The 24,169-nt window shown below is 37.3% G+C and overlaps 1 protein-coding gene across 3 annotated transcripts in view; it reads left to right on the top strand.

Annotated features, from left to right (window-relative positions):
- Window positions 1-24,169, top strand: part of KIAA1328 (KIAA1328 ortholog) — a 260,802-nt gene that overhangs the window by 76,057 nt on the left and 160,576 nt on the right. For 2 of the 3 annotated variants that reach the window (XM_019740831.2, XM_019740832.2), the window contains one exon: window positions 19,255-19,382. In XM_019740831.2, coding sequence (XP_019596390.2) covers window positions 19,255-19,382 — 128 coding nt within the window. The remainder of the gene's footprint in view (window positions 1-19,254; window positions 19,383-24,169) is intronic. The other variant, XM_074340098.1, reaches the window with a different exon arrangement.

Genomic DNA, 24,169 nt, shown 5'->3' with positions numbered 1-24,169 from the left:
AGGCCAAGCAGAAAATCAAGACCTGCTGTCATTAGTTCCAGGCTTAGGGCTGCTCAGCCATATGTACGGGACATACCAAAGTCAGATGCTGCTTTTTTGGGTTTTGTGAACCTTTGAGAGATTTTATGAAAGTCTGCAGTGGCTGAGGTATACCCCAAAGTTGGGTGGGGCGGAGTCTCAAGGAATCAGGGCAAAGGGACAGTGTTAGCCAGGTTGATGGAGCCTCAGATATGGTGGCTGTCTGCATCTGCACACTGGGAATGGGGAGAGCTCAACAAAGAAACAATGGTTTTCACCATCTCCTCTGTCTGGGAAAAAAGCTGTCTTTCCCACCCTCATCCTGAAGCCAGGTAATTCCTCCCTATATGTCTCTGGTGACTTCTGAGCTGCTGTCCCAGGGCTTGAGCTCAGAGCAACTCAGTCCATCAGCAAGTAAGTCTGTGTATGTGCCCTGTAAGAAGAGAACCTGGGACTGCAACCGCTCTCTCTCCATCTCACCTAGCCAAAATCTACCAGTTGTCACAGCCAGAAGTTATGGGGAGTTCTCTCCCTAGCACTGGAACCCTAGACTGGGGAGCCTGGTGTGGGGCTGGGTCCCCTCGCTCCTCTGGAAGTGGAGGGGGACCTCATCAGGTGAAATGTCTCTCCTGATTTTTAATGGTTACATGTGGGTATGGGACCAGCCTGTTCCACATCTCCATCTCCTACCAGGCTTGAGGCAGCTTCTTTGTGCCTTAAGTTGTAGGGCGTCAGTTCAGCTAGATTTCAGGAGATTCTGAATGATTTAGTTGTTATTTTGATATAGTCATGAGAGAAGGTAAGCACAGCATTTACCTACTCCACGATCTTGATGGGATCTTTCAAAACACCTGTCTTTTCAGTTCTGCTTAACTCCAGAATATTAGTCATATAAAAGACCATACAATTTTTTCCCCTCAGATACAGCTGGTATCTTTTGCTCCCAAAACAGTTCTGAAAAACTCAGCATATCTTTTGTTATCTCTAAGGATCAACAGCAGCCATGATTTTGCCAGTCATTCTTGAAAAGATTGAATCCTTAAAGGCAAGAATAAAATAGGAATAAATTGTATGGTATTGGAGGCGGGGAGAACCACCGACCCTCTAAGAGAATAGATTTGTAGCACATTCTTTTTTAAGTCTCTCCCCTGTGAAAATACCTGCCTTGACCTGTTTGGAGGTCATCCAAGGGTGTTCTAGGGATCTATTCATTTTGAGTTGTCTGAAACTATTGAGTTGTCTAGACTCCTGAAAGTTGTTCACATCAGTGTGAAAACAAATTTTAAATGAAGATGAAAAAGGAATGAAATTATGTCTTGAATCACATTAGGAAAACAAGTAAAAATAATATGGTGGTCAGGACACCCCTCCTTTTCACAGGCAGAAAAAAATCAAACATCTAAAAACATCTGTTTGACATCATCTAGTGCTATGTAATGTAGTTTTCCTACACATGACAACACTGATGTGCCTTTTCAATGTAACAGCAAATATTGTATTAGTGAACATTGTCAGTTTCCATCCGGTTTTGCATGAGATATTATTGGAGTGTGAAGATAGTGTGGAATGTCTCAAATAATACCTGTTACTTCTGTAGCTCCGTAATTGTAAACAAAAATTACCTAATGTCAGTTCTTTAAGCTAAAATTGTGTTTCTGTCAACTTGGACAACAAAAGAGCAAATTTCGGAAAAGCAAAGCACTTTAGAACAAGGAACCTTCAGCCTTTTAATTCTCTAGGAAAGTTAATTGACACTTCATTTCCATTTACTTTATGAAGCTTTTCTGTAGGGCGTCGAACGACTTGAAGTCTGGTTGTCAAGTACAGTGTGTTGGAAGCAAACAAGCTTCCTAGTCACGCATTTGCATTGGGCAACTCACCCAAGTTGGTCACAGTAATATACACCAGTGCCCCTCAGATTTCAATGTGTACGTCAGTCAATTGGGCAGCTTGCTAAAATGCAGACTCTGCCTCCTATCAGGAGACGGCCCCAGGATTTTGCATTTTTTACAAGCTCCCAGGTGATACCTATGCTGCTGTCTGTGGACCACACTTTGGACCTCCTGCCAGACAGTAAGTTTTGCTCTATTTACAGCAGTTTGATAATGTGGAAAGGTTAAAGCCAGTGTAGTCAAACTGCTAATATTGAAGTGTACTGTGTAAGGAAGGTATGTGATTGTGAAGCATTAGGTGTAAGCAAGAATATTAGCTAAATGAAGGATTATGAATTCCTGAAGGTTTTATCTTGGTTTCCCTTTTATCTGAATGTAATACTGGTATTTTCAGAAAAATGGAAAGCCTGTAAGAAACTGCATTTATCATTAGTGAGAACAGCTCTTTGAGCTGTTTGTGATCCCTTGAACCTAGTCTCTCTCCTTAATGGATGCTTATTTTTCTTATGCAACTTTTTGGCCAATTCAAGTTTTGAGTGACATATGAACCCAGAACAAAGAATCATCCTGACTGTTCTTTGAGTCAGTTAGACTTTCTCACCTCAGACTTCTGGGAAGAATTTGGTTGTCAAATTAGAGCAGCGGCCCACACTATTTGGCATGATTAATAGCTTGAATAGGAAAATAGATGTGTGTGTGTGTATATATGTATATATATTTTTTTTCCTCCATCCTGAATTCTTATAAGGGTCTATAACTGAGGAGAGAGCCTTTCTAAAAGGAGATAGAAAAATTCAGTAATACTCTCGTGGACATAGATATATAAAACACATTTTTTAAAGTTAACAAAATTTAGATAATTATTTATAATTACTTTTATCCTATATATAAATGTAGTAGAAGAATTTAAACTTCACTATTCATTATAGTTAGTTTTGCTATAAGAAGACATGCATTTCTAAAAATCACCACACTGCAAAATCATGCCCCCCAAAACCCACAGGGCTTATGGGGAAAATGTATTTAGAGGCCAACACTCAAAAACTTTCATCAGTGAAACATTTTTATAAAAAGTAACCTAATAAAAATGATAGCACAGTTTTACACATATTAAATAATTAAGAAATGTATAAATACTACAATAAATATGGTACTGTACCTTGAAAATACCTTAAGTATGCTTGTGAAAGTAGACTTTGAAAGGGTTACAGTTTGTGAGTTACTGTAGAATAGAATAGAAGAGGGTTACTGCGATTGAATGGAAAATTTTAACATTAGATACTGGTGGGTATGGCTCATAACACAGGTGAACCCATTACTGGTAGATGTTTGAGGTGTGAATGTGTGGTCATGTGTTTTATGTATTCCTACCTGGCTTGGGTCAGCTGAGCGCCATTTTCTGCCGGCACCTAGTGTTTCTCTTGGGTGATATTCACATTTTGCTCAAATTATTTCTGAATACATCAAATGCTCTGAAACAAATTTGTGTTTTCAAAAGAAGCTTTATAGCAGAACTGACAGTATAGTATATGAAATTTCACATTTGGAGAAATGGAACTTTTTATTTTATTGCAATTCAACTGCACGGACACCAGGGGGAGTAGTAGGTTCACATTTCACAGCAGCACTGACCAGTGCTGTTCTTAGTTTTGCAGCTGCACATATGGTAGATTATTATCATTTTATGGTTACAGTTATAAGCAATTTGGTAGAAAATGACAGCTAAATTATGCAGTGTTACTTTTATTTGTTTTAATTTTGTAATCTAAATATATTTTTAAAATGAGAAAACAAAAGGCGAAATAATTTTTAGTAGGAGGAGGAAGCAACCTTTCCTGTGGCTTAGTCTTGTGCCACCCAGTGGAGCTTGCATTTTATTTTTAATCGATCTCTTGTGTATGATAGAAATTGAAGCATGTAGCCGAGAGATTATGTCTATATTCTGGGGAGTGAATATTTTCAGCTACATTATCATGACTCTTACTACTTATTAAAAGGGAGATTTTGCTGGCAGTTGGATTGACAAATACATGAATTTAAAAATCCTCTACCATTTCCGAGAGACAGGACATTCCCAAATTTTATTCCATGAGGTATCCTTAGAAATTATTCCAAAGCAAATTTATTTCCCTGAGCCCTACCAGGATTTGTACACAGACTGCTTACTGGCAACAGGCATCATGGCCCATTGGCATCTTTACATAAATCCCTTTTTTTGAATTGAAGGAGCTGACAATGTGCCAGGGAAAAGACGTGCAGAGTGCCTGCCTTGGTTTTGTGGTACTTTTGTATTCAAAAGAAGTGTCAGATAATTGGTACCTCACACTTGTATGAAGGTCACCATAATCCAACTACAAATACATGTCTATTGTAAAAGAATAGATTTGCCTTGAGTAAAAGACTAAAATTTTGTTTTCAGTATTTAAGTATGAAGCCGAAGCGACTTTCGTTATCAATCTTTCTTTAGATATTTCCTTGACTTGCTCAGTATTAATACCTGTTGATGCCCATATGATGATCTGCATATCTTAAAACACAGTCTATTATTTCTACATAGTCTGTATATTTCAGAGCCATTACCTGAACTGGGGGGGAAGATATACATAACCTACTTGATCATTGAAAATGTCAAATCCAGTAAAGTAACGTAGTGCTTATAATCTTTATTCTGTTAGTATAAATAGGTCTTATCAGTGATTTTACCAGTGTGGGGAGTTATAGCATTTTTTCATTGCTTTTAACTCATTTTTAAACATTTATTGCACAAGTGGTATAGATGGAACTAGAAAACAATTCATTTGGGTGTTAGAAAACTGAATGCTACTCTAATCTTATTGATGCCAGTTGGAGAAAAAGAAGAAATTTTAGTTTGATGGATAACATAGTCCTTAATTTTATTCAATGTGATTTCTTTTTTATTGTATATAGGTAACCCTAACTTAATTCATTGGTATTATACCGTATGTCATTTTAGATTCACTTCAAAGGGTAATCAAATCAGGAACTAATCGTGTAATATTATTCTCTAGTAAATTTCAAGTTTCCTTCAAATAAAACTGGTATGTGTTAGCACTTTCTTTATAATAAAGTGGCATCGTTCAACAGCATTTTGATGATGCTCTAAACAGTAGTAGGATATTAAAGCTTTTTTGGAGCATTAACTTTTGTTATTTAAATGTAAAAACCCAACTTTATGACTTGACAGTACTGGAAACTATTTGAGAAATTGGTGGTTTACCAGTTGTCTTACGTATGTTTTATAAACTGTAGAGTGCCAAGTACGTGCATGTACTCTACTTGATAATAATAATGTATGTAATGTGGGATTGCTATAGAACCTCAGATCACACTGCTTTTCTTGAATAGCTAAGAAATAGAAATGTGGGCATTACCAGCATATATTTTGAATTTGAAGCTGTGGTAGAATATAAGGTTATGGGAAGTGTTAGTGAAAACAGAGTAAGTTCTAGGACATCATCTTAGGGAGTATCTGCGCTTACTGATGGGTAAAGGAAGGGAAAGTCAGTGAAAGAGATTTAAAAAGGAGCAATCTGTAAAGAGAAAGCAGAATGGGCCAGTAACTCAGGAGAAGAGATCATTTGAAGAGAAAGAGAGTGGCCAGCAAGAAGGATAAAACCCAAAATCACATTGTCGTATTTAGCAATTAACAGATTAGGGGATATTTGTCACAAATACAGTGTAAAGTGACAGAGCAGGGAAACATACTATATTGAGCCAAAACTTAAACTGGAAATCATGAAGTAGAGACAATGAGTATAGATTAATCTTTTAGAGTTTTGGTAATGGTGGGGAGGAGAGAGAAATGTTGGCAGCTTAAGAAGAAAGTATTATTTGATGAGGACTTTTCTTAGGATGTGTTTAGTTGAAGGCTTATGGGAGGGAGCCAAAAGCTACTGAGATCACAAGAAAGAGAATAATTTATAGGACAGTATCTTGAATGATATAGAAGAGGGTAAAGTCAGGAACACAAATGGAGAAGTTTGTCTTAGAAGCAATGAAGTTTTTCTTAGAAACAACATTCATTCACTCATTTATTCAACACTTATTGAATGCCAACACCTGAGGAAATGATGTGTAGAGATGGGAGTTGTGAGGAAGTTGGGCATATTTAACAAGAGCTTATGGCCATCTGTCTTTTCCATGAAATAGGATGGACTTAAAAATGAGTACATTCTTTGCTTCCAGTTGCAGTTGCTTAAGCTATTACTCCCTAGTTATTCCATTATAAGTTTTTTTCTTTATCCATATCAGACAGTGTTGTAATTTATGTTTCAACTGTCAAACATAATTTAGAAAATTCAAGAGGGGAATAAAAGTTTTTTATCCATATTTATACTCTTTCTTTTCTTTCTTCCTGATGTTCCAAAATTCCTTCCTTCATCATTTCCTTCCTAGTTAGAGAATCTTTAGCCATTCTTTTAGAATAGATCTAAATTCTCTTCATTGTCCTTTAGCTGAGAGTTTCCTGATTTCTCTTGCAGTTTTGAAGAATATTTTTGCTGGATATGGAATTCTAGGGTTTACAGTTCTTTTCTTTTAGCACTTGAAAAATGTGCCACTTCCTTTTGGCACCCATGTTTTGTGATGAAAATTCACTATCATTCAATTTTTCCCCATTTAAATAAGGTGCTGCTTCTCTCTTGCTTTCAAAATTTTCTTTGTCTTTAGCTTTTCAAAGTTCAATTATGATGTGTGTTGGCATGGATTTCATTGAGTTGATCCTGTTTAGGGTTTGCTCCGCTTCTGTCCTCTGTAGGTTTATGTTTCTTGCCAAATTTGGGAAAGTTTCAGGCATTAGTTCTCCATATGCTTTTCCAGCTCCACCCTCTTTCTGCTCTCTTTCTATGACTCCAATGACACAAATACTGGATCTTCTGTTATAGTCTCACTGGTCCCTGAGGCTCTTGTCATTTTCTTTTTCAGTCATTTTCTCTCTGTTGTTCAGATTGGATAATGTGTATTGTTCTATCTTCAACTTCACTAATTAGTTTGTATGTCCTCATTCTATTGTGGAGCCAAGCTTTTTATTCTCGTTACTGTATTTTTCAATTATAAAATTTCTATTTGATTGTTCTTTATATTTTGCATTTTTTTGCTGAGACTCTTCATTTGTTTCAAGCTTGAAGCTTGTTTGTAATTGCTCCTTGAAGCATTTCATGATGGCTGCTTTAAAATCCCTGTCAGATAATTCTAACATCTGTGTCATTTCAGTATTGGTATCTGTTGATTGTCTTTTCACGTTCAAATTGAGATTATCCTCACTCTTGATACAGCAAGTGATTTTTAATTGTATTCTAGACATTTGGGGTATTAAGTTATCGTGTTATTTAAATTATCTCTTTTAGCAGACCTTTTCTGACATCACACCAATGGGGAAAAGGAGGCTCCACCTCATTACTTTTAGGCTGAGAAAGAAGTTCAGGGTTCCCCACTCAGCCTCCTTTGACACCCAGGGGGAGGTGAGTACCTTATTACTGCTGGGTGGAGGGTAGAAGTTCAGTTCCCTAGGAGACCTGGCTGAAAAGGACAGGGGCTTCCCAGATGGCCTCCATGGTTACTGCTGATATGTTGTGAAATTCTTGGCTTTCTACTCAGCTTTCTGTGACACCACCCCAGCAGGGAGGGACACCTCCTTAGAGCTAGATGGGAGTAGAGGTCCAGGATCCCTAGGAGGCCTCCACTGATAATCATGAGGGTGAAGGAGGTGGGGGAGGGAATCATTACCAACAGATAGGGATGAAAGTAGTGGCTCCCCACTCAGTCTTCTCTGACACCGCCTCAGTAGAAAGGGGAGATGGGGTAGCGGGACACCTCTAGTCTAGGCTCCTAACAGCATTTGCTGATGGGGGTGGGGCTGGGATTGCAGTGTTTTCTGTCGTGTTTGCCTAGAGTAAGGCAGTTCTTGTCCAAAAGTTTTCTGTTTTGCTAGGCAGGGTCCCCTTTCCTTTTCTATTGGCTAGTGAGAACAGGCTGCTTTTGGATTTTTGTATGTGTGTCCACTTGCATTTCTGGATTGTTGATTTCTCCCAACACCCATTGCAGGGTATATGAGGCAAAAACAAAACTAGGCAACTCAGCACTGTATTGTCTCCAGGTTCCAAGGCCCCAGCCAGTCTACCACCTTCTCCCCACCTTTCAGAGTCTTATATTTGTTTTATGTATAATGTCCAGGGCTTTCAACTGTATTTAGTGAGAGGATACGGGGAAATTATGTTTACTGCATCTTGTCTGGAACCAGAAATCCCATTGTACTTATTTTACTTTTTAAAAAATTTTTTTTTCTGGCTACTAATACTCAATTTTCTGAACACATTCTATTGTATGTAGATGTCTTATCTTAGTCCAAAAGAGACTATTTTTCCTCCTCCCAGTGCAGACATGGGTGAACTTACTTAGCTAACTAAGACTGATTTTTCAAGAAAAATCAAAGACTAAATATAGAAATTTTCTGCTTCCTAGTGGAATTGCTTAAAGCAGAAAAATAAAATACAAATCATTGGCTTTAACTATTCTGTTCATTACTTTTGAATTTTATGGTAGATCCAATTCTCTTTTGTTAAGCATATATACATAAAAACCTAGGTCTCAGGGATTGCTCTTTTAAATGTGGCCTCTTGGATTAATTTATTTAGGAGTCAATAATGTTAAAATAGTAAAGCAAAAATCTAACTCCGTGATTTTAATGACACTGTAAAACTTTTCTCCTTGACTGTTTTGGGCTATTTCTCTATAACATTTCTTTAGTGGAGGGTCAAGCAAATAATCTGGGTTTTTAGCAGTTTTTTAAATATCATTCTGCTAAACAGTCCACATAAGTTCAATTATATTAGGAACCAGTGAAGTGAAGTTATTCATAAAATGCTTTATTACCTTCAGTCTTTGCAGCATTTGCTGAGTTTAGATAATAAACCTGCACATAGGAGTTACTTAATTCTTCTCTGAGCAATAATTTACATTTGTGAGCAGTAGCCTCAGTCATTTTCAAAGAGGCAAGAAATGAGATATTCCTACTATTTTTTTCTAATTTAACCTTAAAATGTTAGATGTGATACCATTCTATAAGATCTCTCCTTTTTCACTCTAGTTATAAATACTATTTTATGGAAATTGTTTGATTTTTACTGAGAATTATATTGGGTCAAATTTTTATACTGCATTAAAAGGTGCATGCAACTCTGAGAATACTGTTCCCTAAGGCCATAGCTAGAGGGAATGGTCTGGCAGTGTTAAACTGATGTCAGAAATTATACTGTACACTTACGCTTGGGCAAGGTAAAGGATGGATAGCTATTTGGAAGTGCAAGAGGAAAAAAAACATGTTTTTTTTTTGTGTGTGTTTTTTCCCCGTGGACTCTTCCCCCCATATAAATTCTGAAGCCCTACAGGTAATATTTGCTAATTGTTATTACTTCAATAGTCAGCCACAATAGAAATGTTATATTGCTCTGAAAATCTAGAGTATCACTTCCCTTCTAAAGAAGAAAATGGTTATTTCACATTGCATATTTTATTTTTTATATGCTTCTTCCCAAAACAAAAACAGGTGACCAAAAGAGAGAAAAAACAACATCATACTCTAAGGATGGAATAAAGGGAGGACGCAAAGGAGTCTGATAATGTGTTATACTTCAACCTGAAGCAGGAGGGTGGGCTTCCTCCCCCACACGCAGAGCAGGGGAATACTTAGAGATGCTAGGCACACTCAAAGATGATTGTGGTCCCACTCAGAAGCCTGTTAGAAATGCAGTGTCTTAGGCCCTACCTCAGATCTACGGAATCAATATCTGCTGTCTAACAGGAGTCGCACAGGATTCCTGGGTACATTACTTTTTAAGAAACACTGATCTTTAGTGGTTCTAGAGCTTTACTCCAGAACTCAGCTCACTGGCAAAGTAAACTTGGGTAAGTTGTGAACCATTCTGTGCTGCAGGTTTACTTGTAAAATGAGACCAATAGTAGTACGTGTTTTTGTTTCTTTTGCGGAGAATTAAGTACGATAAGTAGAGGTTATACTGAGTCACCCTCAGATACTCTCATTCATATACCTACCTATTCCTGGTGATAAGCATTTCATTGTACAATAGGTAATGGTGGTATCTGACTGTAATAAGAGAACGCTAATGAGGACTCTGAAGAAGGCAGAAATGACAAGCACAAAAATTATAAGAATCAGAAGATGAACTATTTGAGGAAAGCGTAATGCCATTGGATTAATTAGTTTGGCAAAGAGAAGATTAAGGGACCTCTTTAATTCAGTTTACATTTCCACTCAGAAATGAATGGTCTTACATAGCAGCATAAATAGTTCAAGTAGACAAATATAGGGGTATGAAGTGAGGGAGGTATCATATATATTGATATTGATAGTTCACGGAGAGTTTTAATGTAATGACAAGAACAAAGCTCTTCTGCCTGAACATCGGGAGCAGAATGAAATGACCACTTTCTAAGAAGCCTTTAGCCTGTGTGTCCTGGCTGGAGCTGGTAGGCCCCAGCGTGGTATGTTTAGCTCTGTTTCACAAAGCGTTACACACACAACTTCACTTATGGGCCTTTCAGAGTCGAGAGAGCTTAGTGCGCAGACTGTCTTCGGTGGTCTATACTGGCACGAATTTACCCATTTGAAATTGGAAATTTTCAAGTGTGAGTCATTATTCCTGCAGTTCACCTTATACAGTAACTTCTGGTTGGGGCAGGGTATGATCACAGCCTTTTCCCTCCTACAATTTAAGCTAGTTCCTGTAACTCAGAAAAGGTGAATTGATTTAAAGCAGTCTTCTGAATGGAGAAAATACTTCTCCTTCGGGCCTAGCTGAAATATGGAACCTTAAATAAGATAAATTTTTAAGCAGGTTAGAAACAAGAGAAAATGCATAGTTTTCAATAGAAGTGTTTTCGTGACCTTGTCTTTAATGTCTGCCAGGAATGCTTGAAATGTGTATCTATAGATTATTGTGAAAAGCAAATTATGGAGAAATCAAAATTCTGATCAGTCTGGCACATTGATAGCCTACGTTTTAGGATCTCTGCATATGAATGTTTCAATAAGTGTCCTTACCTTTAAAGTTGGAGAAATAAATCTTGGGTCTTTATTGTGTAGTTGGTTTCCTGAAAAATCTCTGGGTCTATTGATCTGTGCAAAAGACAAATCTAAATAATCTTAGTTCCAAGTCTGTTTCTTCCCCATCTTGTTTTGTGACTCTGCAAGAAACAAGGTAGGAACTATAATGCTTAGAAAACTCTAAAAAAGCTAATTAATTACTCTAACCAGATATCTTTTTATGGTTCATATTTTTGTTGCTGTTGTTCAGACTGAGTAGAGTCCAGAAGAAACTGGGTGAGGCATTTGACTCTTGTTTCACTTTGTATGTGTCCAGAACATTGAGTTTTCCCGTTTGTTTTAGAGACTTCTTCCCCTCCCCAAAGATTACTGTCATTAGGAAATTGAAAAACACTGTGGCCTTGCCCTGAATTTGCCATAAATTTCTCTTTAAATTAACGGGAAAATTTCAGGCTTGTGTCAGTGGGTTGTACTCCAGCACAAGGTAATAAAAAGGGTGTAAACATTCATATGAAATTCTCATCTATCTGTACTAATCAGTTCATCTTGGTATCAGGTTTGTTTTACCAACAATTCATTTTCAGTTGCATGTATTGTCATTGAGTTCTAAGCTAGATATGTAATTTGGACCTCAGTGTGTATGTCAGAAAACATGTACGGTTTTTTGGAAGGAGAGAAAAAGAAATGATTGTGAGGTAAGAAATGTGGCATGGTTGGAAACATATTTGCTTCAGATGGGAAGATCTTGTGAGGTTGGAACAATTTAAAATTTGTAATGAATCAGTAGTTTTAGCCATCTTCTTTGTTAGTTTAAAGAGCACATTGTCTGTCTATGGTTTGTTTCAATCCTAAACTCAAAGCTCACATGAAATTCAATAGGCGCTCCTTTACTTGTATTCCTTTATTCATTCCCCTAACATTTTTGAAGTGCCTGCTGTATACTTTACAGAAACGAAGATTAATATACTGTGATTTCCAGAATCACACAGGCCACTTCAGGTGATAGTAATACAATAAAATAATTTTAGCTATACTCTGTTTACTATAATAAAGGTGCTTACTCTACCTGGTAGGGCAGTGAAAGCTTAGAGGAAGAGATGACATAAAAGCTAAGTTGGAAAGGATGAGGAAGAATTCTGTAGCGTTAGGGGCAGGCAAAACATTCTAAGCAGAATACATAGTGTATACTGTCTTTATATCTTATATATTACATAGTATGTAGGTGTTGAGAGTGAAGGGAACACCGGCCATGGTGAAAATCTTGGAGTTCTGTATTTCCCTGGGAGTCTATGACTAATGGATTGCTTTAGCGTTGCAGCCTCATGGTCAGCTGTTTTTATCTCAAGGTGACCCTGAATAAAACATCTCTTGCTGTCCAGGAGCTTTTCTCTTTGATGTGAAAATAGCATAACTCTCATGTACCAGAACAGCGGGGGGAAATGGTGAACACCTAAGTAATGTCACCCTGGCATTTTGGCAAAGATCACCAGTAGCCGCCTCACCTCTCAGTCTTTAACTGGTGTGACCTGTGCAGCATTGAACAGAGTTGACGACATCTTTTTATCGATCCCTTTTTCTTTGCCTACCCTTTACATGTTGTTGTTACATTGGCCCTCGTCTCTCAGTTTGAACATTTATTCTCCAAGAGGCTTTCCCTGGTTCCTCAGTCATTTAGGTGCCCTTAGAAAGTGCTGGCGTAGCACTACGTAATGTTCTGCCGTTATTTTCATCATACGTTATTGCAAATATGTGTTTGAGTCCTTGCCCTGATTGCTGGATGGTGAGCTCACTGCAGGACTTAGTCGTGTTCAACATTGTAGTCTTGCATCTAGCACACACGTTACTGTACTCAGTAAATCTGTTTATTTAATAACTATTTATGGAGCACTTATTACGTAGGCTAAGGAATTCAGCAGTAAACAAAACATACCAATATTCCTGCCCTTATGGAGCTGATCTGTTGAATGAATGAAAGACCGGACAAAGGAAACACCACACTCCCTGGACAGTGTTACACACTCTCATGTCTTCAGCCACCGCATATAAAGTGATTAACTCCCAAATTTCTTTCTACTGAGACTTCTTTTCTGAATTCCAGGCCCAGGGATCCAAGTGCCCTATTGGCCGTCTCCACTAAGTGCTCCCCCAGCTCCTCCAACTCAGTGTGTCTAAAGCTGCACCTCGTTCCCCCAAACCTTTTATTTATTCTGCATTCTGTCTTGGTGAATGGAACTGTGCATCTGGTTGTACATCTTGTCACCAATTTATAAGTTGACAGTGTCTTAAACTTCCCTTTTCAAACCCTTTCCCCCTAAGTCCTACCCTGTTACTTCCTCATCTCTCACTTAGACTGTGGTAGCGATTTTCTAACTTGTTGTTTTGTTCTAGTCTTAAACCCTCCAATCCATCCTTCACATTCCTTCCAAAGGTGTCTATAAAGTACAAATTGTCTGTAAGACATCAATATAGAAATAAAATCCAAAAAACTTAGTATAACATTCAAGATCTGGCCCCTGTTTATCTCTGCAGCCTCTTCATTCATTCTCCCTTCTCATGCTGACCAGTGAACCATCCCTTCTGCACTGCTGGTTCCCTTATTGTGCGTATCTGTATCATTTCTGATGATCTTCCAGCTGAGGGCATCCCCCACCCTACCCACCCAGTGCGTCTATATAGTCTGTTTCCAAAATTCATCTCTGGGGCCACGTTTTTCTCTGGAGTTTTTTCTGACTTCCTCCCAGTGTAGTCAAAGTGACCACCCACCTCCATTTTTAAAAAAAAATCTCCACTGCTCTGTATCCTGTGTTTAAATATCTCTCCTAGAACATATTAGCTTTATTTTTTACATCTCCTTCTCTAAGCCTCTTGATTTTCCCCCTGCTTTGAGAGATTTTTGACATCCAACATTGTGTCAGTTTAAGGTGTACAGTGTGATGATTTGATACATGTATACATTGTGAAGTTATTACCACAGTAATGTTAGTTATAAGATCCATTACCTCACATAGTTACCTGTATGTGGTAAAAACACTAAAGATTTATAACCTTAGCAACTTTCACGTATACAGTGCAGAATTGGTAACTATAGTCACCGGGTTATACCTTAAGTTCTCCAGAACTTACTCATCTTGGAAGACCTCCCTCATCTGGCTCTATATAAAATCGTGATTGCTAAGTACCAGATCCAAGCTTGCCAGATATCTGATGCAAGGGTGGGGCGGGGTGGGGGGCTGATCCCTGCTTCACCAGAGGAATTCACCAGCTTGGGACCACCACTTTCTGCTTGGGCAGCCTACTGGAATAGTAGTATGTCCTGTCTTCCTGGCCTTCTGCCACCGCTGGTCTTTCTCTCTCACACAGTTTTTATTCTTTCATCTCACTATTCCTTCTGCTTTGATCTTTAGTTTTATTTTTCTATATATACAGTCGTCCCCCCCTATTCATGGGGATATGTTCCAAGACCCCCCAGTGAATGTCTGAAACCTCAGATAGTACTGAACCCTACATGTACTATGTTTTTTTCCTATACGTACATACCTATAACAAAGTTTAATTTATAAACTAGGTACAATAAGAGATTAAGAACAATAATACAATAGAACAATTATAACAATGTGCTATAATAAAGTTTTGTGAATGTGGCCTTTCTCAAAATATCTTATTGCACTGTACTCACCTTTTCACTTAAAGGAAGCACTTAGGGCTTCTCTTTGGCATATTTGAATTGTCGGCATTGCCTCTTTTGTGCTTTGGAGCCATTTATTAAGTAAAATAAGGGTGACTTGGTCACTGCGATACTGGGACAGTAGATCTGATAACTGAGCTGTCTGCTCAGTGATTAATGGTGTGTAGTGTGTGCAGAGAGTAGAGTCTGGACAGAGGGATGATTCACATCCGGGTGGGATGGCGTGAGAATGGTGCCCAATTGAAAACTTAGGAATTGTTTATTTCTGGAATTTTCCATTTAATATTTTTGGAATGTGGTTCACAGTGGGTAACCACGGAAAGCAAACCCATAGATAAGAGGTACGACTGTAATGCATTTTGGAATTAAGGCTTTAAGTTTTGCAAAATGACCTTTTCCAGTAGCCATTTCAGCTAATTGATTTGATGGTTAGGTTTTGATGTGATCTTGCTTATTTAATTTGCATTATTATGAATTTTTTTTCTTTGATGAGGTTGTGATGACTGCTATTTCTCTCAATTCTTAAATGATGGTTGGGCAGCCCCTCAGTTGGATAACACCAGGGTACTTACACCGGTGTGGTAGAGTCACGTGGTTTGGTGAACACCATCCCTTAGGTTCCATTTTCTACATTGGTTGCATTTTTTCCTGTCAGTTGGCCAGAACTGTGTGAAATGTCTTACTACACTCCCTCCCCCAAATCAGTGAAGAGGACATCTTCCTCATATTTTCCTAACAAAAATCTCTCTTCAGATAGAAAGGTGAAGTTTCATTATGCTGGGAGAAAGGAAACATACCATTTTCCCTGGACACGTATTTTGGATTTTCCAGGAAAAGGGGGGCATTTCAAAATTTGGTGAATCAAGTCAGACATAAGAAATTGATAAAGATATGACTGCCAGTTTTTATATTCTGCCACATAATGTGTATTTAAATGAATTTGCCTATACAGTTATACCTTCTTTCCTTAAATTTCATGAACCAACCTCTTCTAATTTCAGATTTTTCTTCTGCAGCTTCCTCACCTCTCTCAGCCTTCATAGGATGAAAGAGCGTTAGGGTCCTGCTCTGAGTTAGGCTTCGGCTTAAGGGAGTTTTGTGGCTGGCTCGGCTTCTATCCCGACCGCTGAAACTTTCTCTGTCTCAGCAATAAGCCTGCTTCCCTTTCTCATCATTCCTGTGTTCACTATAGTAACACTTGTAGTTTCCTCCAGGAACTTTTTCTTTGCATTCACAACTTGACTAACTGGTGCAAACTGCCTAGCTTTCAGCCTGTCTCGACTTTCCACATGCTTCCTAAGCTGAGTCATTTCTAGTTTTTGATTTAAAGTGAGAAATGAGCAAGTTTTTCTTTCACTTGAACACTCACAGGCCATTATAAGGTTATTAATTGGCCTAATTTCAATATTGTTTTGTCTCAGGGTGAGCGAGACAGGCTCCTCAAGCTGAGGAGAGAGAGAGAGAGAGAGAGAGAGAGAGAGAGACAGGTAGAATGGCCCATCAGTGGAGCGCTCAGAACCCATGCGTTTATTGGTTGAGTGCCTTCTTATATGCACGGTTCATGGTGCCCCCAAAACAATTACAACAGTAACATCAAAGATCACTGATCACAGATCACCAAACAAATATAGTAAGAAAGAAAATAGAAAATGTTTAAAATATTGTGAGAATTACCAAAATGTGACACAGACACGAAGTGAATAAATACTGTTGGAAAAAAATGTCTCCAATAGACTTGCTCAAGGCAGGGCTGCCACAAAAATTCACTTTGTAAAATGTGCAATAAAGTGAAGTGCAATAAAACAGGGTATGCCTGTAATTTGTTTTCAAATGCTGACATTTAACTCTTAGGCTGTGTAATTGTGCTAGCTTCTTTAAGAGTAAAATTCATATTCTGCATCCAGGCTAATATGTTCACCTACTATAAACATTACTGTCTATGGTAACAACTAGAATAAAAAAATTCTTTTTATATACATCATAGCTGGCCGAGACTCTTGGGACTACCACAAATCATTGCTGTCTTTTGGAGCTTGCGGACAAAAACCGTGGAAATGTAAAACCAGCCTCATCTGATATAGGTTGACTTTGAAAACTTGTTAGTTTGTTTAGACCACTGTTCATCCTATTGTTGTCATTGATTTTGAGATGCTGAGTATTCAATAAGCTCCTCTAATTAATGTATTCTTTGGGCTTAGTGACCTCTCCTTTCATTATGAGCCAGCTCTTCTTCTACAAGCCATCTCTGGCTCCTTTTCTTGTTAAAGGTTAATAATGAGAATAACGAAGCAAATGGTTATTTATGCAGTCATGATTGACAAAGGTTATTAGAACAGGAATCTGCCCAAAAGCAATGATTAGGTTATGAAAATGTTACAGAATACTGAAACCAATCACCATTTTTGACATTTAAGCAACATTAGTCCCACCTTAATCATAATGACCTCTTGTAAACGTATTTATAGAGAAGAATCTCATTGGGCAGTATTTTTTATACCAACAGCTTACATAGTTAAGTGTAAGGGGGACATTCAGAAATGATCGGAGAGAAAAATGGGCCTGGAGAGGAAATTACCACAATGAGAATTGAGGAGCCGAACTCCCTCTTGGATAGAAGTGTCTCCCAGACACCTGATCTACACAGTTAGATGACCTTTTCTACTTATTATCTTCATTTTGAGCACTTTGCAAGTTTGAGGAGCTGTGGGATAGGGTACCCCAGGTTAGGCTGCTATGTTCTTCATACTAGACTGTAAAAACATGTAAGGAGGCACACGGCAGAAAATTTCATGATGATGGTTTTATTAATGAAACACTGACTTAACTAACATTATGCAAAACCAAACAAACAAGACAAAAATCTAATTATATCCCTTTAGAGCTTTCTATGCAAATTAGGCAGTAATTATTTTTACCCTTCTACCCTGCTTTTTTTGTTTGATAACAGCTTTACTGAGATATAGTCCACATATAATAAAATGCATCCTTTTGAAGTACATGTTGCAATGGCTTTGAGTGTATTTCTAAAGGTGCAAGGATAACATCTAATTCCAGAGCACATGCATTACCTCCCCCATAAAACCCATAACCATTAGCAGTTGCTCCTGTTTACCTCCCTCAGCCCCTCAGCCACTAATGCACTTTCTGCGTCTATGGATTTGCCTATCCTGGACATTCCTTTTTCTTTTCCTTCAGCTTTTCTCATCTAGTAAGTCCTTAAGGAAATTGGAGAAGAGGACAGAAAGTGAATGTGGGTGAATGTAGCTCTTATGTGTGATCTGGTATACTGAGTCTTTTCCCCTTGGTTCATTGGAAGAGGTATTTCAAACAAATAAAAAGAATAACAACAGTTTCATATACATGAAATCATATATGTAGTATTTTGTGTTGGCTTCTTTTTGTTGTGTGTGTTGGCTTCTTTAGCTTAATGTATTCAAGGTCCATCCATATTGTAGCATGTAACAATACCTTGTTTCTTTTTGTGGATGAATAATATTCTCTTGTATAGATATACCATATTTTGTTTATACATTTATTACTTGGTGGACATTTAGGTTGTTTTCGCTGTTGTGAATAATGCTGCTCTGAATACACCCTCATCCGCATGCACAGGTTTTGTGTGGACATGGATTATCAGTTCTCTCGGGATATACCTAGGAGTGGAATTGCTGCATCATATGGTAACTCTATGTCTAACTTTTTGAGGCACTACAAAATTATTTTCCAAAGCAGCAGCACCAGTTTACATTCTCATCAGCTACATAGGAGGGTCCTAATGTCTCCATATTATTTTCAATGTGTATTATAATTGTCAGTCTTTTTGATTATAGCCATCTTAGTAGTTGCAAAGTTGTATCTCATGGTGGTTTTGATTTGCATTTCCCTATTGGCTAATGATGTTGAACATCTTTTCTTGTGCTGTTTGGCCATTTATATACGTTCTTTTGGGAAATGTCTATTTAAGTTATTTGCCCATTTTTCACTGGATTACCAGTTTTTTATTGTTGACTCGTGTAAGGTCTTCATATATTCTGGATACTAGTCCCTTATTGTATATATTAGTTGCAAATATTTTCTCTCTTTCCGGAGGTTGTCTTTTCATAATAGTGTGCTTGGAAGCACAAAGTTTTTAATTTTGAAGTCAAATTTTTAAATTATTCTTTGGTTGCTGTGTTTTTAAGTGACCATTGCCAAATCCACGATCACAGATTTACTTTTCTTAGTTTTATGTTTTAGCTCTTACATTTAGGTCAGTTATCCATTTTCTGTTACTTTTATATATGGTGTGGCATATACCTTTGCATGTGTTTGTATCTGCGTTTATTTTTTCAAATTTAAAGATTCAAGAGAGAAATTTCTCTTCAAATGGAATGTCCATTGCTACTCTTTGTGAATTGTTTCATGATTTTGGGGAGGATACATGTACTGTGTTCATCTAAAGACTACATTTACCTGCACTCTCACCAAATGTGGTTGCATTTCTGTCTCTGTTTTGCCCATTGGAATCAGAAAAGCAGCACTCATGGATGCAGTTTGAATCTACTTACTAGGTTTTTTCCCTTAATTTGCAATCTTACCTCTTCAGCTCCAGTATAGAGAATGCCAAGAACTTCTAAGTCTTTATCAAAAATACCTATCAGAACAGCAGGAGAAGCTCACCATGTCGCTCTCAGAACTTGGTGCTGCTAGAATGCAGGAACAACAGGTAAGCATCTTTATTCTTACCTTTTCTTGTCTTTCATGGATCAGCAAGACGTCAAAAGAGTCATTTGCCTTTTTCTTTAATTGTCTCACAGCATATAATATTGTCTAAAAACATGCAAGTACAGCATGTGATGCAGCGGTGTCTATTATTTCCCCTCTTTCCTTGTCTTCTCCTGTTCCTGGGGCCCAGAGGTCAGGACTGATTTCTCTAAGCAGGCTGTGGGTCAGTGGGGAAGCTCCTGGTTGTATGAAAGCACAGCAGGAAAGTTAAAGAAAACTCAATGCTCTGTCGCTTAATGAAGATCAGGTGGGCTGTTTGTTACTCATTGTCCATATGGAAAACACTAATAAGCCTTTCATAACTCATGTTTACATTTTTAGAGTAATAAAAGTGACGGGGTAACTTACAAAAGTTTTAATTGGATAAAATTGGAACAGTTTGCATGATTTTATGTTGGTGTGTATATATATGTATATATACACACATATATATATATATATATATATATATATATATATGTATGTATGTATTAATTATATACAGACATATGAGAGTGTTTGGAGATAAACATTTACAAAGGTATCACCAAATGGTATATATTATATAATTAAATGAATGTTCAGAACCCTGCCAGTTGTGATGTGAGACAAGCTTTAAAGACTTAATTCTTGCCCTCTAACAAGTGATACTTGATGTCATTTTCATATCCACATGAGTTTAAATCTTCTGATTGATGAAGACAAGCCTTATATGTTAAAGTATTTTAGAAAAAAACTGTGTAGTAGGGTGAAAGTCATTCATATTAAATATTAAAGTATGGATAATGTACTAACGTGTTAGCCTCCCCCTTTGAATTGTGTCAGGTCCGGAACGGTTTTTGCGACCCTTCTAAAGAACACCAGTCCTGTTCAAACTAGGAACAACTGTCTCAGATGGGTTAAGAGTTTGGGCCAAGAAAACCAGTTTTGAACCTAAAGTTTGGACATATGGAAAAGTTTTTTTTTTAAAAAAAGAAATAATTATGCCGGAATGTGGTAAAACCTAGATTTCTTTAAACATATGCTTTTTTTTTTGAAGTCACAACACTTATAAAAAATGGCTGAAGGATAAATGGTTTATTTGTATTCTAATTTTAAATATTTTCTTCTGTTTTTCTGAAAACCTAGGCTATAAAATGATGCAGAGGAAGGTGGCAGTTAATCTTGATTGTTTATCTAGATTTTTCCTGCCACTTTGAAAAACAGGGCAGGCAGTATTTAAGGTGTCTTTGCCTGTTGCTTTCTTGAGTGGGCTAGAGAAAACTGTAGCATGAAGATCAGACTCTCGACCTTTGTTTTTGCATTTTTACTCCCTTCCTCTGTACGACATAGGTGTGTTAGAGGGCACAAAAATGAAAGAATGAAGGGCAGCCTATTGTCAAGGTAATGGGAGGGGAGGCAGAGGGGCCTGTAAATGGCCAGTATGGAGTCATATGACCTTAAGGATATAGACTGAGAGTCAAAGAAATCATCACTAGGAGACTCTAAAGACATCTAGATATGGAGGCCTAACCCTTTTCCTATCTACTTCTGAAATTAGGAGAAAAGAAAAGTTTCTCAGGTATTAGTGTTTTGTTTAAGGCAGTGATTCTTGGAGGTTTCACTAGAGACAAATCATGTTAACACTGCCTTCCTTAATCTTAACTCTGAGGGGCAAAACTTAAAAAAACAAAACAAACAAACAAAAAAACCCCACAAATACTAGAATGAAAATGTTGGCCAAGTGTGTGGAGACATTATACCCTCTAAAAGAGATACTTTTAATTTTCATTTTGACTTAATAATGCGAAACTTTTAAAACCATGTTTTTAAGGAGTACCTGATGGTCAAGTTTTAAATTATATCTTGTATACAATGAAAATGAAATTGAAAGATAAAGGCCACTTGTAGGCCCTGCCATTTGAAACTCGAGAGGGAAAATAAGTTTCATTTTGAATACCAAGTAGAGATTGTCACCTGGTTTCCGATGTTACCTGATTTGTTCTTTGTGACAGGCTTCTCTTCGCTGAGCAAAGGTAAGCATCTTCTCTTCTTTTCTTATGGCAACTGAGTACATTTAGCCAACACGTCTGCTTCTTGTCAGCACGGGCATCATTGTGAAGACTCAGCCTGAATGAGCACGTGGTTAAGTTAAATGTCCTCTTCATGTGCTCAGAAGTGGACTGTGCTCATCTCTATGACAACAACTTTCTTGTTCTTTTTAAATGACTGTTTATTCATCCATCTCCCTCTCCCAGCTTTTTTGGAAATAGGCATCATGATGTGTTGGTCTTTGTACACTCAACGTCTAATATAGGGTTTGGCTTAACAGATAGTTTTTAATTTTTATTTAACAAATATTTATATAGTATGGTGCGCCAAGTAGTGTTCTAAGCTCTTAACATATATTAAATCATTTAGTCCTTACAATAAACATATATTAAATCATTTAGTCCTTACAATAAACATATATTAAATCATTTAGTCCTTACAGTAACCCAGTGAGGGTATTATCCCTGTTTTGCAGAGGAGGAACCCCTAAGAGAATGAGCAGCTTACCCAGGTCATACTGCTAGGAGGTTGGCACAGCCAAGATATGAACCCAATCAGTCTCACTCCATAGTTTCTTGAAGAAAAGAAAACAAGAAAAACTTGAGATAGCTAAAAAATACTCGCTTTAGATGTCTTTGTTTCTACGACTAATCCTTCTTGGCTCTTAATCTGATGTACAGGTTTTTGACTATCAGAGCACAAATATAGTTGAGATGGTAGGAAACTCTGTTTGCTTTTCCGATGAGTAGACACAATGTCAGATAAACATAAAATTTTATTTGCTCTCAAAATAAGTTTTTTTTTGTTTTGTTTTGTTTTTAAAAAAGCTCATCTCCAGATGTTGTTATGGAGATAGCAGCAGTTCATTCTTCATGAGGCATTCATTTGACTTTGAGAGACTTTGTTGGTTGCCATCTGGCTCAAATTGCGTATTATAGCTTTTGCTCTTAGTTTTATTAAATCCACAGTTCTTCAGAAGAATACCCTGGCTTATGATTTTCTTTTTCGACTTCTGCCATTTCCTTGAAAAGAAATTGCTCCATTTACAAGGTGAATTTTTTCCTTGGTTTTTTTTTCCCTATTCTCTTTCTTACTTTGCTTCAAAAATAAATACATTTTACATTCATTTTGGAATTCATTCAGCATTTCAAGTTTTTCATTGTGGATTCTAGAAAGGGTTTTTTTGTTTGTTTGTTTGTTTGTTTGTTTTTTGTGGGGTTTTTTTTCAATTATAGGTGACATTCAATATTGTTTTATATTAGTGTCAGGAGTACAGCATAGTGGTTAGACATTTATGAGTATGTTATTTATGAAGTGACACCCCCCCCGTTTAGTCTAGTACCCACTGGACACTATACATAGTTATTACAATATTGTTGACTGTGTTCCCTATGCTGTACTTTACATCCCTGTGACTGTTTTCTAACTACCAATTTGTACTTCTTAATGCCTTCCCGTTTTCACCCAGCCCACACTCCACAACCCCACCCAACCATCAGTTTGGGATTCTAGAAGGGTTTTTCAGTTCTATTAAATTGAGATATTTCACTGATGTGTGTCTATTACTCCATTTCCTATCGTAAGAAACAGTACTTAGTATATATAACCTTGGTCTTGGACGTGGGAGGATCTAGTAACCATAGTTTTGACCAATGTACATTTTAGAATATAGCTTTTCTCATCATAATTGAATGCTCTTTCTTTTTTGTGAACCTTAAACAATGTAACCTCAAACTATGATGATTGTAACTTCTATTTCAGCCTTATTTGATAGGCTGTACCATTTTAGAAATGTTGTAGTGTTTCCTCAGTACTCCCTATATTAAGATAAAGCCTAGACAACATTTTGAGTAGCTTCTCCCGTGTACTTCTAAAACATTGGTATGTAAGCCTACCTTATTATTTGTCTTAGCTGTTCATTTTTTTTTTTGGTAAGTAAATGTACAAAGGTAGATTTGGAATCTTATGATTTCTCCCTTTTCTATAAAGTAGAGAAAATCATCATCACTTTTAGCCATAGGCAGTGGATATTAATGAATCTCTGCTCTTCTGATTTGGATTGTTCTCTTTTATCAGTATTATTTCTCTCTGGTACCTTGCTAAACCTTTTCTGTTACTGCTCATTATTTCCTCTTGTTTCTTTTTTTCCCTTTCATTCTTCTTTAGCTTCTCATTTCCCTCCAAGTGTCTAGATACTTTTCAAGTTCTAAACTCTCTCTCTGGCTTTTCTTTCCACCGTCCTATCAGTCCTTTACTCATTCATAGATGCTTACATTGTTTACTATCACTTGCACATTGAAGACATCCGAAATAAAGGTCTTCACCTGTGATAGTATACAAAAATTATTTAAATATCTCTTATTACTTCTATTGCCATTACTCAGTGTCACACAATCTTGAGGCTGCAATCTCAGCCTTTTTTTTCTCCTTGATTTCTCTTTAGCTGAGAGTCATTTGCCTTATTCGCTGTCATAGTCTTAGGATTTTAGGATCTACTCTGATGCAATTCAGAGTTGCAAGTAAACAGCTGGTGTACATCCTGCTATTTACCTGTCACAGAGAGATGATCTTATCATCGTTATCACAGTTCCAATAGCCATGTCATCCGAGTTGGCACAAAACCTATTTTCATTCCGGCTTTAAAGATCTTCCAGGACTTCCACTTCCAGATAAGATAGACTAACTGTGACTAGATATATGCACCTACCTAAACAAATA

This window comes from Rhinolophus sinicus, linkage group LG09, assembly GCF_036562045.2.
Source record: "Rhinolophus sinicus isolate RSC01 linkage group LG09, ASM3656204v1, whole genome shotgun sequence".
Lineage (NCBI taxonomy): Eukaryota > Metazoa > Chordata > Mammalia > Chiroptera > Rhinolophidae > Rhinolophus > Rhinolophus sinicus.
Note: the sequence above shows the minus strand (reverse complement) of the source record. Positions and strands in the feature narration are given on the sequence as shown.